The 13,631-nt window shown below is 44.4% G+C and overlaps 2 protein-coding genes across 2 annotated transcripts in view; both read left to right on the top strand.

The window, feature by feature from the left end:
* Positions 1–575: 575 nt before the first annotated feature.
* On the top strand, positions 576–2,382 carry LOC140075992 (E3 ubiquitin/ISG15 ligase TRIM25-like). Its single transcript, XM_072122486.1, has one exon. The coding sequence runs from the start codon at positions 622–624 to the stop codon at positions 2,164–2,166; it is 1,545 nt and encodes a 514-aa protein (XP_071978587.1). The 5' UTR covers positions 576–621; the 3' UTR covers positions 2,167–2,382.
* Positions 2,383–12,512: 10,130 nt separating this feature from the next.
* The window catches only part of LOC140074593 (uncharacterized), a 59,045-nt gene continuing 57,926 nt past the window's right edge, over positions 12,513–13,631 (top strand). The window contains exon 1 of the mRNA XM_072119601.1: positions 12,513–12,665. The gene's annotated coding sequence lies outside the window, so the exon portion shown is untranslated. The remainder of the gene's footprint in view (positions 12,666–13,631) is intronic.

The following is a 13,631-nucleotide window of genomic DNA, read 5'->3' as shown; positions in this document are numbered from 1 at the left end:
GTGGATGTTTTATAACTAAAAGCGTTTCCACCTTCTGAACCCTCATGTGTGATACAGTGTAATACCTCTGCTAGCGGGTAATTTTAGCATCACTGTACAGCACATACCCCGCTCTATTTTGGCAGTCACCTTTCACGGGGGCCAGGAATAGAACGTAATCCTATCCAGCTTCTCCCTCGCTCGCTCACAGTCCTCCTCGGCTGCTGAGAATTCCAGCCCTGCACAGCGAGATCCATTACTAAGTGTTTCCCAAAAATAATAAAAAAATATCCTTCTAAACATCAAATTCTGAAAAATTAGCATAAAAACCCATATGGCCGCCACTATAGCTTTCAGCTATCTTTCCCAGGATCCTGCATGGTTATTATGTCTAGTATATCTTTTGCTAAGCTATATTTCCCTTCAGAACTTCTAATGAGCGGCATATTGGTTGTCACTCAGCTTTCCCAGGGCCGGTCGGGGTTCTGTTTACTAAGGATTTGGTTCTGTAACCTTGTACTGTCAGTTTGTTGTGGGGAGAGATCATATTCCCCCTGAAGGCTGAGCGTCATGACCAGGTGGAGCAGCTAAGACCCTGGACCCGCACACTCGGCTCTGCTGTATCCACCCCTTCCAGACGCCATGGCCACTGCAGATCTGAAGGACGAGCTCAACTGCTCCATCTGTCTGAATATCTACACGGAGCCGGTAACGCTGAGATGTGGCCACAGCTTCTGCCAGATGTGTATCCGCTCAGTGATGGACAGGCAAGATGGCGGAGGAGTGTACACTTGCCCCGAATGTCGTGCGGAATATCAAAAACGCCCTGCGCTGCGGAGGAACATGAAGCTCTGCAACATTGTGGAGCATTTCCGATCAACTCAACCTGAAGCAAAGCTAGCCGGGATCTTCTGTACCTACTGTGTCCACTCCTCAGTCCCTGCTGTCAAGACCTGCCTGATGTGTGAAGCGTCTCTGTGTAGCGTCCATCTGAGTGTTCACAGCAAATCCACCGATCACGTCTTGACCGAACCCACCAGCTCCATGGACAACAGAAAATGTGCCAGCCATCGGGAGATGCTGAAGTACTACTGCTGTAAGGACGCCCTCTGCATCTGCGTGTCGTGTTGTGTGTTTGGAGAACATCGGGGACACCAGGTGGAGCTTCTCAAGGAGGCGTCCGAGAAGAAGAAGGAAAAACTAAGGAAAGTTCTGGAGAAAATGAGCTTGAAGCGTGAGGAGACTGAGAAAAGTGTCCAAGGCTTACTAGAACACAGGAGGGGAGTTCAGGAGAAGGCAGCCAGCATGACGACAAGGGTGAGCAGTCTTTTTAAGGACATCCGGGCTCAGCTCCAAGCTCTAGAAGAACGGGTTTTGAGTGACATCTCCAGACAGAGGGATAAGGTGTCACTCTCTGTCACGGATCTGATCCAGCAGCTGGAGTTAAGTAAGGAAGGACTGTCCAGGAAGATGATGCACCTCGAGGAGCTATGTCAGGTGACAGATCCACTCACTGTCCTTCAAGGACGAGACATCACCCGAACCGAGACTGATGAAGGACAAAGTAAGAAGATGCAGGCTGTAGGTGACCTGGATGAAGTCCTCATCTCTTTGAATTTACAGTCGGCTTTATCCAGTATCGTGACTGACGTCAAACAAAGCTTCAGTGTCCAGAATTTACTGCTGGACATCAAGACGGCCGCGGTGGATGTGGCCATCTCTGGAGACCTAAAGAGCGCTACATGGTCAAAGACTCCCATCTGGGCCAAGACTCCACAGAGATTCAAGAACTATTGCCAGGTTCTGAGCTTTCAGAGTTTCAGCTCCGGACAGAACTACTGGGAAGTGGAGACTAGTGAGCTGGGAAACTGGAGGGTGGGGGTGGCGTATCCCAGTATGGAACGGAAGGGGGACCAGTCTGGTATTGGGCAGAACAGCAAATCCTGGTGCTTGCGCTTGTGTCAGAAGGATTACTTAGTCGCTCACGGTGCCAAAGAGACTCCCATCGAGACGGATGCATCACTGCAGAGGCTGGGAGTGTACCTGGACTACGAGGCTGGGCGGCTATCCTACTACCAGCTGTGTGACCCCATTAAACATCTGCACACCTTCACCGCCTCCTTCACCGAGCCCCTACATGCCATGTTCCTGGTGTGGAGGGACGGCTGGGTGAGGATCCGGAGCTAGGAATATATAATTCTATAACTATGAGCCTTCATTTATAGGGACACTCCAAAAAATGGGGGACACTGTTTAGTACCTGTGGGGATGGAGCATGACACAGAAGCTCGGCACAGTCATGCTCCTCCCACAAAGTGTATCAGTGACAATTGGTGTGCTCCTTTAAGCTTATTTCACATGTATTGGATTTGCTGTAGATATGGGGCACATTTACTAAGAGCAGTGCAGTGTGTTCTATGTGCAGTTGTCTGTGTATAGTCCAGGGGGCGCCAGATTCAGGATTTCTGGTGCTCATTCTTCATGAATCCGGCCCCCCTTGCCAAATCCTGGGGAAATGTCCAATTTCTTGTTGGAAGAATCTTTCCTGTGTTTCTCTGGTTTGTGTCGGTTTCACACTTTTGTATAACCCCTGTAGTGGATTATTTTTGTCTTTTCTTTGCTGATTGTTCTCTATGTATATGAATGGAATCTGAATAAAGTTTTCCTCTTGTATGATCCTCCTCCTAAGGATTTAGGATTCCGGACCTGGTTCCCAATAATGAAAGGTGATGGATCATTTTATGGCACATTTCAGTAACACGGGATCACTACACGGTATATGAGCGGCTTCTGCCTACTTCATTACATGTGTTATAGGATGTGTCACCGCTATATGGCAGCAGCTCCGAGCAAAACACACATGGAGCAGCACATCAGGCGGTATTATATCACCAGGTGACTCACATCCTGGGCTCCGGCTCTGCACTCAGCTTCCGCTCACAGAAAACTATCAGCAACAAATTCTCCTGTCACCCCAACTCCTGGGGAGAGGTCGCTGCTATATACAACCTATGTAATACCACCATATAGTACCTAGATAATACTGTCATATACAACCTATGTAATACCACCATATAGTACCTAGATAATACTGTCATATACAGCCTATATAATACCACCGTATAGTACCTAGATAATACTGTCATATACAGCCTATATAATATCACCATATAGTACCTAGATAATACTGTCATATACAGCCTATATAATACCACCATATAGTACCTAGATAATACTGTCATATACAGCCTATATAATACCACCATATAGTACCTAGATAATGCTGTCATATACAACCTATATAATACCACCGTATAGTACCTAGATAATACTGTCATATACAGCCTATATAATACCACCATATAGTACCTAGTTAATGCTGTCATATACAACCTATATAATACCACCATATAGTACCTATATAATGCTGTCATATACAACCTATATAATACCACCGTATAGTACCTAGATAATACTGTCATATACAGCCTATATAATACCACCGTATAGTACCTATATAATGCTGTCATATACAGCCTATATAATACCACCGTATAGTACCTATATAATGCTGTCATATACAGCCTATATAATACCACCGTATAGTACCTATATAATGCTGTCATATACAGCCTATATAATACCACCGTATAGTACCTAGATAATACTGTCATATACAGCCTATATAATACCACCATATAGTACCTAGATAATACTGTCATATACAGCCTATGTAATACAACCATATAGTACCTAGATAATACTGTCATATACAGCCTATATAATACCACCATATAGTACCTAGATAATACTGTCATATACAGCCTATGTAATACAACCATATAGTACCTAGATAATGCTGTCATATACAGCCTATATAATACCACCGTATAGTACCTATATAATGCTATCATATACAGCCTAAATACCGCCACCAAATAGTACCTAGATAATACTGTCATATACAGTCTTAATAATACCCCCATATAGTACCAACATAATACCGCCATACAAAGCCTAAATAAAACCGCCATACAGTACCTAAATAATACTGTCATAAACAGCTTATATAATACCAACATATAGAACCTAGATAATACTGCCATATACAGCTTATATAATATCAGCACATGGTGCCTCCATAATACTGCCATGTAATACACAAATATAACATGACCAAATAATGGCACAATAACATATAGGGGGTCATTTAGTAAGGGCCCGAATCCCTCTTTTTCGTCGGGTTTCCCAAACATTACCGATTTGCGCCGTTTTTCCCTGAATTGCCCTGGGTTTTTGGCGCACGCGATCGGATTGTGGTGCATCGGCGCCGGCATGCATGAAATGGAAATCGGGGGCGTGGCCATCGCAAAACCCGACGAATTTGGAAAAACCGCAATATTTTATTTTTTTTTTTTTTAAATGTGTCGCTTGACACGCGCTTACATGCACCCAGGATAGGTTGGTGAACTCCAGCGGACCTCAGCGCAGCAGCGGCACCTGGTGGACATCGGGCGCACTACCTTAGTGAATCGCCGGAAGACCTGAATCCTCGACGGAGAACGCGCCGCTGGATCGCGACAGGACCGGGTAAGTAAATCTGCCCCATAGGGCACATTCAGGGAAAAACGCCGCAAATCGGTAATATTCGGGAAACCCGACTAAAAAGAGCGATTCGGGCCCTTAGTAAATGACCCCCATAGTGTCCACATCTGGGGGTGTAGCTGTATTTGCCGGTATCTTTTAGTGCACGAAGCTGCATATATACCGTATACTCTATCTGCAGGAATGTGGGTCACATCATGTATCACCACAACCACTTCCTACAGTATCTGAGTGTCAGATGTAGAGGAGCTGAGCGGCGCACACCTACACTGTATAGCGCACTAGCTATAACCCTTTCATTCCTGGAGGGAATACATTGCCGCCATCACAATAACATTCCACTATCAGTAGATGTTTTGAGAAAATAAGGCGTTTATTTTGGTGATTAGGTGTCACTGGTGGACAAGTGGTTAATGGGAACATTCCTTGGAGTCTGTGGAAGTGAAAGGGTTAATGGTCACATGCCTGGGTTCCAGGTGTCTGGTGGTCACCCATCTCCTCGTCAGGCTCCGGCGCTGTCTGGGGTCTGAGGAGTCCTGTAGTTCATGTAGTTTGCAGCAGGGATTGTGATACTGAACTTCTCCAGATCTTTCAGGTTTTGGAGCTGTCACGGCAGAACATTGAATTTTAGCTCCTCTGGAGATTTTGGATTATGTGAAGATCTGGAGATTTTCGAGGCCACTCGAGAACCATGAAATTATTCTTCTAGAGCCGGTCCTTAATTGTCCTGGCGGTGTGTTTCTGTCATGTCATGCTAGAAAACACAGCCCTTCCCACTCTATCATGTATATGCCCATGGGTCGGATCGGTCAGCTCTTCCCCTGCTCGGAAGAGCCGGTTGTTCAAATATTGGCTCGCCAAGATGGGGAGAAGCAGGGAGCTGAAAACTCCTGTGCACTTCTGCTTTGCAGGCCTTGTAGATGTTGGCAGATGTTTCCTGCTCCACAGTTCTGGCATCAAATTGAAGAAGGTGGCAAAAGAAAACGGCACATGGAGGAAAAAATTCCTCTGTGGGGCTATTGGTCACTGTGGGGCAGGAACTATTGGTCACTGTGGGGCAGACACTTTTAGCCATTGCGGGGCAGGGGCTATTGGACACTGTTGGACGAGGGCTATTGACTACTGTGGGCAGGGGCTATTGGCTACTGTGGGCCTGAACATGGCGGCCAGATAGATAATAAGTTCAGGTATTACCCAAGAGCCCACAATTCTACAGCATTTCCCCTGGATTGTGACATGGCGGTAGATAGCTATACATGGGGATACAGGAGAAGCTCACATATACATGTATATTGAGTTCCACGGAATCTTGTGGAATTCCACTACAAAAAGTCTCTTGGTTGCCCACAAATAATTGTATACTAGGTGTTACCACTCTCCCTGCCCCCAGCAATGATTGGGCACAGCCCTGTAACAGGTGACAGTGTGACTGGGTTTTGGTTCTGCATTTACTTTATGAACTGCGCCTGTGAGAAGGTATTCATTTTTTTCTAGGGGTTGTGCTACAAGATGGACTTCTTGTTCCCAAAAATTTGAATCGCACCCCTTTATGTGTCTGTCTCATATCTATCTATCTTCATCATCATCTATCTATCCATCCATCTATCTATCTATCTATCTATCTAACTGAAGGAAATAGGCAGCACTCCAAGGTAAGTAGAAAAGGGTAGATCTTTATTCCAAGTGCGACGTTTCGGCGTATAAACACGCCTTTTTCAAGCATAAGGTGCTAAGTGCATGTCCAAGTATTTAAGGACCAAGCAAGTCAATGATTGGTCAAGATACAAAGTGACCGTGAATGAATTACAAAATGTGAAACATTACCTATACATAGTGCTATATTCAAAATTGTAAGGTACATAAGTTAAAAGGACAATCATGTCATTATTTGTGCCGACAACAATATAAACATACATAGTAGATGGAACGTGAAATAAACTCCTCCCACCAGTATCGCGGCCACGCCCACGTCTCCTCGTATTCATTCATGAAAATTCAGTAGCTCATCTCCATCCACCTGTGATTAGGCGCCGTTTCAGTCGCAACCCGGAAGTGACATGCACGACCTCAGGCGCAGACCGGAAGTGACGTCACCATGGGAGCGCGCATGCGCTCTGACAATGGAAGATGACGGCGGCCATTTTTGGTCAGGGCAGACCTATTCCAAGAGGTATCGGGATGTGGAAAAAATGTGAAAATGTGCATATAGCCTAATAAACATTGTAGGAACGGTAGCGGTACCTGTGGTGAGTACTTATAGTGATCTCACTCTATGGTCTACCACCCGTCCGGGGCGGAGCTGATCAGAATGACCAGCCCGTTCCCTTTAGGGATTACGGTAGTGGTACCCAAGTCCAGAAGAGTAAAAGGATAACGATCCCACCTCGGTTCAAATGCAAGTAATAGTGGTGAATGGAGAGAGTGAAGTAAAACATTTTTGGTGGAGACGTGGAGGGACGGTCGTCACTCGGATGGGGGTGGTGATATACGATAATATCTAATATAAAAGAAAAAGAAAAGCATATTAGAGAGGACATAAGGGTATCTCCCGGGGGTTATTTACATTTTTGAATATCGAAAAATAAGACATGCAGTATACAATTCAAATGAGACCATATATGAACTGCTAATAACTCAGATGATACTTGTAAGGTTGTATTCTATGTTCAGACCATGAGGTTGTAAGGTATTAAGTCGATGGATCCACATAAGTTCACGTTTTCGCAATAACAAACTTCTGTCACCGCCTCTTCTCAGAGGGGGGACATGGTCAATGAGGGTGAAGCGTAATTGAGAGTCAAGATGTCCAGCCTCACAGAAGTGTCGGCTGACAGGTAAATCACGTTTGCCTTTTCTGATGGTGTATTTGTGATGTGTGATTCTCACCTTGAATTCATTGGTAGTTTCCCCAATGTATTTCAGGCTACATGGGCAACTGAGCAAGTATATTACAAATTCGCTATTACATGTCAGGTAATGACGTATTTTATAGGTGCGTCCAGAGTGAGAAAAAGTTTCTCCTTTTATCATTAAAGAGCAATTTATGCAAGATCTACAAGGGAAGCTACCTGTACGGACGTTACCTAGTAGCCCCCCCATCTACTATGTATGTTTATATTGTTGTCGGCACAAATAATGACATGATTGTCCTTTTAACTTATGTACCTTACAATTTTGAATATAGCACTATGTATAGGTAATGTTTCACATTTTGTAATTCATTCACGGTCACTTTGTATCTTGACCAATCATTGACTTGCTTGGTCCTTAAATACTTGGACATGCACTTAGCACCTTATGCTTGAAAAAGGCGTGTTTATACGCCGAAACGTCGCACTTGGAATAAAGATCTACCCTTTTCTACTTACCTTGGAGTGCTGCCTATTTCCTTCAGTTACCAAGACGGACCCCAGCCCAGGGACCTACGGCTGCTGCACCCTGATTGTTCTGTGCTGCTTTCAGACTTTCCGTTTTCTACATTTGTGGCACTGAAGCTTTGCACGGAATTTTTCCTCACTTTTCATCTTTCCACATGGATTCCACACCGGGTGATCGTTTCCAAACCTTTGTTTACACTGATGATGAGAGAGAGCGGATATTGCAGGATATACAAGGAGATACGACCTTTCTGAACACTCCATCTACTGATGAATTGAAACGTAAATACGAGTTTATCTCCAAACGGATCATATCACTTCAGTTACATATGGTAACGTTAGGGGAATATCTCAAACACAAGAGAATTCCCAGAGGGATGAGATCCAACATTCGGCCCAATCTCTTTTCACAGGACCCATTTTTTTGCAGTAAATTCATGCATATTTCCAATAAATACTCGATGGACTTAATACTCCTAAACATCGAATTTTTACAGCAAGAAATTAAAAAACTCGAGAGTAACATTACAACCATGGAGGCTTCGCTATCTACAACATTAAATTCTACCCAATTGAAGAATTTTCTTGATATCAACACCGACAGGATGACAAAACTTAAGCTGGAGCAAGAACAGACAAAGAGGTCAAAGTGGGCACGGGACGAGGAAGATTACAAAACTGGGAAAATATACAGCTGGCAATCACATACAGGAACACCCCCTAAGAAGGAATCTGTCAAAAATAGAAGACATAATTCTACTAGAAACATTGCATCAACCAACATGGATTCCATCAATACAACCTCCACTGGGTCTTTTTTAGACCGAGATCCCGGCAACGAAAGAGAACCCGGAGGGGGGGACAGCACTGGCACCGGCGCAGAAAAACCGAAGGGAATGAAGAGCCGAACTCTCCCACCAAGGACTGTATCCAAAACCCCGAGACCACAGTGGTAAATATCTCTTCTCGCATCATTAATGAATGTGAACTATCTGTTTTACAAAAAGGCTTATCTTTTTCCCCATGTGCAGATACAGACTGGTTCCAGGTTGATGTCGATTTATGTAGATTCTTTCGCAACATTAAGCTAAAGTATTGGTTTCATAATAATCCTTTATGTGTTAGACCAGAATATCATGCTTTGGATCCCAAACAATTTGGACTTTCTAACAAAAGCAACTTTTCTCCCCAACTTGATGTACCTGCTCTCAATACTTTTTTTCAGGCTGTTCAAAATGATATTCAGGCTCTCAGAGAGAATAGACCCCTGAGACACGCGAATATGACCACGGCGGAGATCTCCGCCTTGGAGGGGTTGGTCCATGATGGCGACATTACCATCAAGCCAGCCGATAAGGGCGGGGCTGTCGTCATCATGGACACCTCAACCTACCTGGCGGAGATCCGCCGCCAAATTGATGATGTTAATGTCTATAAACGGATTTCTGGTGACCCAAAATTTGAAATTGCACGTAAGATTAAACTCTGTCTCGATACAGCATTGACGGATGGTATCATTACTGAGAATATGCGCAAATACTTGACGGTATCACACCCCATCACTCCAGTCATATACGTACTTCCCAAGATACACAAATCACTTTCCAATCCCCCCGGACGACCGATTGTATCCGGTAGCGATTCGATTTTCTCACATATTGCCATTTTTCTGGATGAGATACTGAGGGGTTTTGTGACACACAGCAAATCATATATACGTGATACCGCTGACTTTTTACACAAACTACAAACAGTGGATATTTCAGGTCATGACAGTCTGTTATTAGCCTCTTTTGATGTAGTTTCCCTCTACGCATCTATTGATCACACCAGAGGACTGCGGGCAGTTGAGAGGTGTCTTTCTAAAACTACCCATTCACCCAAGACCATTTCACTTATACTAGAATTACTCCATCTTATCTTACACCATAATTATTTCCTTTTTGGTAATGAGTTTTATACTCAACTACGAGGTGTAGCGATGGGTGCGAACATGGCCCCATCATATGCAAATATTATGATGATGTCGTTGGAGGAGGACTTCGTCTATGTGTCCCACCACTTCCAGCGTGTTCTGAGGTGGTGGAGATACATAGACGATGTCTTCCTCCTATGGACAGGTACGCTAGAAGACCTCTCTGCCTTTCATTTGTTTTTAAACTCCATTGACGAAGATATAAAATTTACCGTTGTACATTCCGATACAAATATCCAATTTCTAGATGTCTCGGTTACACGTGAAGGCCACACACTATCCACTGACCTCTATACAAAACCTACGGACAGAAACACCTTACTCCGTTATGACAGCGCACATCCACGTCCGATGCTGAATTCCCTGCCTCTGAGTCAATTCCTCAGAGTCAAGAGGATTTCCAGCACGGGTGAAAAATACATTAACAATGCCAAAAAAATGACTAAAAAATTCATACAGAGGGGTTACCCTAAAAAGATCCTTTACAAAAACATGAGTTTAGCTGACAGTCGGGACAGGGATGATCTTCTATCTCCTAAAAATAAGACGCAGGGCCCAACCAGAATCCCATTCATCACAACGTTTTCAGATAAAAGTAACCAGGTTGCATCAATTGTAAAAAAACATTGGGGCATTCTGTCCAGAGAACCATCCGGCGTCCCTGAGTACAGAAATCCCCCATTACTGTCCTATCGCCGTGCCAGAAACATTGGTGACCGCATTGTCAAGTCTGACGTTGGACCATTGAGAACCTCAGTCCAAAGGGGGCTACTAGGTAACGTCCGTACAGGTAGCTTCCCTTGTAGATCTTGCATAAATTGCTCTTTAATGATAAAAGGAGAAACTTTTTCTCACTCTGGACGCACCTATAAAATACGTCATTACCTGACATGTAATAGCGAATTTGTAATATACTTGCTCAGTTGCCCATGTGGCCTGAAATACATTGGGGAAACTACCAATGAATTCAAGGTGAGAATCACACATCACAAATACACCATCAGAAAAGGCAAACGTGATTTACCTGTCAGCCGACACTTCTGTGAGGCTGGACATCTTGACTCTCAATTACGCTTCACCCTCATTGACCATGTCCCCCCTCTGAGAAGAGGCGGTGACAGAAGTTTGTTATTGCGAAAACGTGAACTTATGTGGATCCATCGACTTAATACCTTACAACCTCATGGTCTGAACATAGAATACAACCTTACAAGTATCATCTGAGTTATTAGCAGTTCATATATGGTCTCATTTGAATTGTATACTGCATGTCTTATTTTTCGATATTCAAAAATGTAAATAACCCCCGGGAGATACCCTTATGTCCTCTCTAATATGCTTTTCTTTTTCTTTTATATTAGATATTATCGTATATCACCACCCCCATCCGAGTGACGACCGTCCCTCCACGTCTCCACCAAAAATTTTTTACTTCACTCTCTCCATTCACCACTATTACTTGCATTTGAACCGAGGTGGGATCGTTATCCTTTTACTCTTCTGGACTTGGGTACCACTACCGTAATCCCTAAAGGGAACGGGCTGGTCATTCTGATCAGCTCCGCCCCGGACGGGTGGTAGACCATAGAGTGAGATCACTATAAGTACTCACCACAGGTACCGCTACCGTTCCTACAATGTTTATTAGGCTATATGCACATTTTCACATTTTTTCCACATCCCGATACCTCTTGGAATAGGTCTGCCCTGACCAAAAATGGCCGCCGTCATCTTCCATTGTCAGAGCGCATGCGTGCTCCCATGGTGACGTCACTTCCGGTCTGCGCCTGAGGTCGTGCATGTCACTTCCGGGTTGCGACTGAAACGGCGCCTAATCACAGGTGGATGGAGATGAGCTACTGAATTTTCATGAATGAATACGAGGAGACGTGGGCGTGGCCGCGATACTGGTGGGAGGAGTTTATTTCACGTTCCATCTACTATGTATGTTTATATTGTTGTCGGCACAAATAATGACATGATTGTCCTTTTAACTTATGTACCTTACAATTTTGAATATAGCACTATGTATAGGTAATGTTTCACATTTTGTAATTCATTCACGGTCACTTTGTATCTTGACCAATCATTGACTTGCTTGGTCCTTAAATACTTGGACATGCACTTAGCACCTTATGCTTGAAAAAGGCGTGTTTATACGCCGAAACGTCGCACTTGGAATAAAGATCTACCCTTTTCTACTTACCTTGGAGTGCTGCCTATTTCCTTCAGTTACCAAGACGGACCCCAGCCCAGGGACCTACGGCTGCTGCACCCTGATTGTTCTGTGCTGCTTTCAGACTTTCCGTTTTCTATCTATCTATCTATCTATCTATCTATCTATCTATCTTCAGCATCATCTATCACCCATCTTTCATATATTTTTTTAGGAATGTCTTTATTCCCATGAAGAAGTCGTCACATTTGCAGGTAACGGAGTTTCCAGTGTTTGCAGATCCACTTTCTTTCTGCAGGGCTGTACATGTTGTAGGGTGCAGGTGCCGGATTGTGGGTGATATGTGGGGCTGATAAAGAGCAGAGACTTCCGGGAATACTGCTACATAGTCACACACAACCCAGTGCCACGCAGTCTGCATATATCCAGGTGTACACCAGAACAAGCGGAGCTCCCACCTCAAATACTCGCTGAGAAGTTCTCCGACCAGACATTGCCCCATCGCAGGTCAACAAGGTCCAGTTACAAACCAACAATCATCCTGTGACCCAAGGTAAGTATAATAATGTACCTTCTAGTCAGGGCCGAGTACCCAATCCTAAACACAACCGAAGACTTGGGTCATGACACCCGGCTCCGGGCCTCTAAACAATTTATATTTATATTTAGGGGTTTACGGAGACTCCCTAGGGCCCAAATTCAACAACGTATGATGGTTTAAACCATACGTGGTCAGTGTGAGGGTCCGTGGTCATCCGGGATATCTACAGAATAGGAGCCTTGTTCAGTTGTTTCCCTTAAGTTGTCGAAAAGGATTGGTGTAAACGGTTTTCACCCCACTATAGGCTGAATAGTGGGGCTGGTAACAGTGACTGGCACTGTAAGAGGACAAAATTACTGCCATACCCGTCTACGAGTGGCTTCTCCAATTATCTCCGGATAAGTGACCTATTAGGTGACGGGAGTATGTAAGTGGATATTTCTGCCTCCCTGTATCCTTCTCTGGATGACTCTAGTTATCTCCCGATTAGTGACTGACCCTATAGTGATGGAGGCCACCCATGTCTCAGATGTGGGAGTTGCTGATATTTCTGATGGCGATGTTTCTTCCTCCCTGTACCCTTTTTCGAATGCCCTATTGTCTCCCGATAAGTGACCGATCCTATAGTGGTGGAGGCCACCCATGTCTTGGATGGGTAAGTGGATCATATTTGAGAGGACAATGTTTTTGCCACGCTGTCCCCATCTACAAGACTCCTCTACTTATCTCCCGATTAGTGACTGACCCTATAGTGATGGAGACTCCCTAGGGCCCAAAGTGGATATTTCTGCCTCCCTGTATCCTTCTCTGGATGACTCCTCTACTTATCTCCCGATTAGTGACTGACCCTATAGTGATGGAGGCCACCCATGTCTCAGATGTGGGAGTTGCTGATATTTCTGATGGCGATGTTTCTTCCTCCCTGTACCCTTTTTCGAATGCCCTATTGTCTCCCGATATGTGACCGATCCTATAGTG

This window comes from Engystomops pustulosus, chromosome 8 (genome assembly GCF_040894005.1).
Source record: "Engystomops pustulosus chromosome 8, aEngPut4.maternal, whole genome shotgun sequence".
NCBI lineage: Eukaryota > Metazoa > Chordata > Amphibia > Anura > Leptodactylidae > Engystomops > Engystomops pustulosus.
Note: the sequence above shows the minus strand (reverse complement) of the source record. Positions and strands in the feature narration are given on the sequence as shown.

What these genes read in the sequence shown, in the direction of transcription:
- LOC140075992 (XM_072122486.1), top strand. Translation starts at nt 622, where the DNA reads ATGGCCACTGCAGATCTGAAGGACGAGCTCAACTGCTCCATCTGTCTG.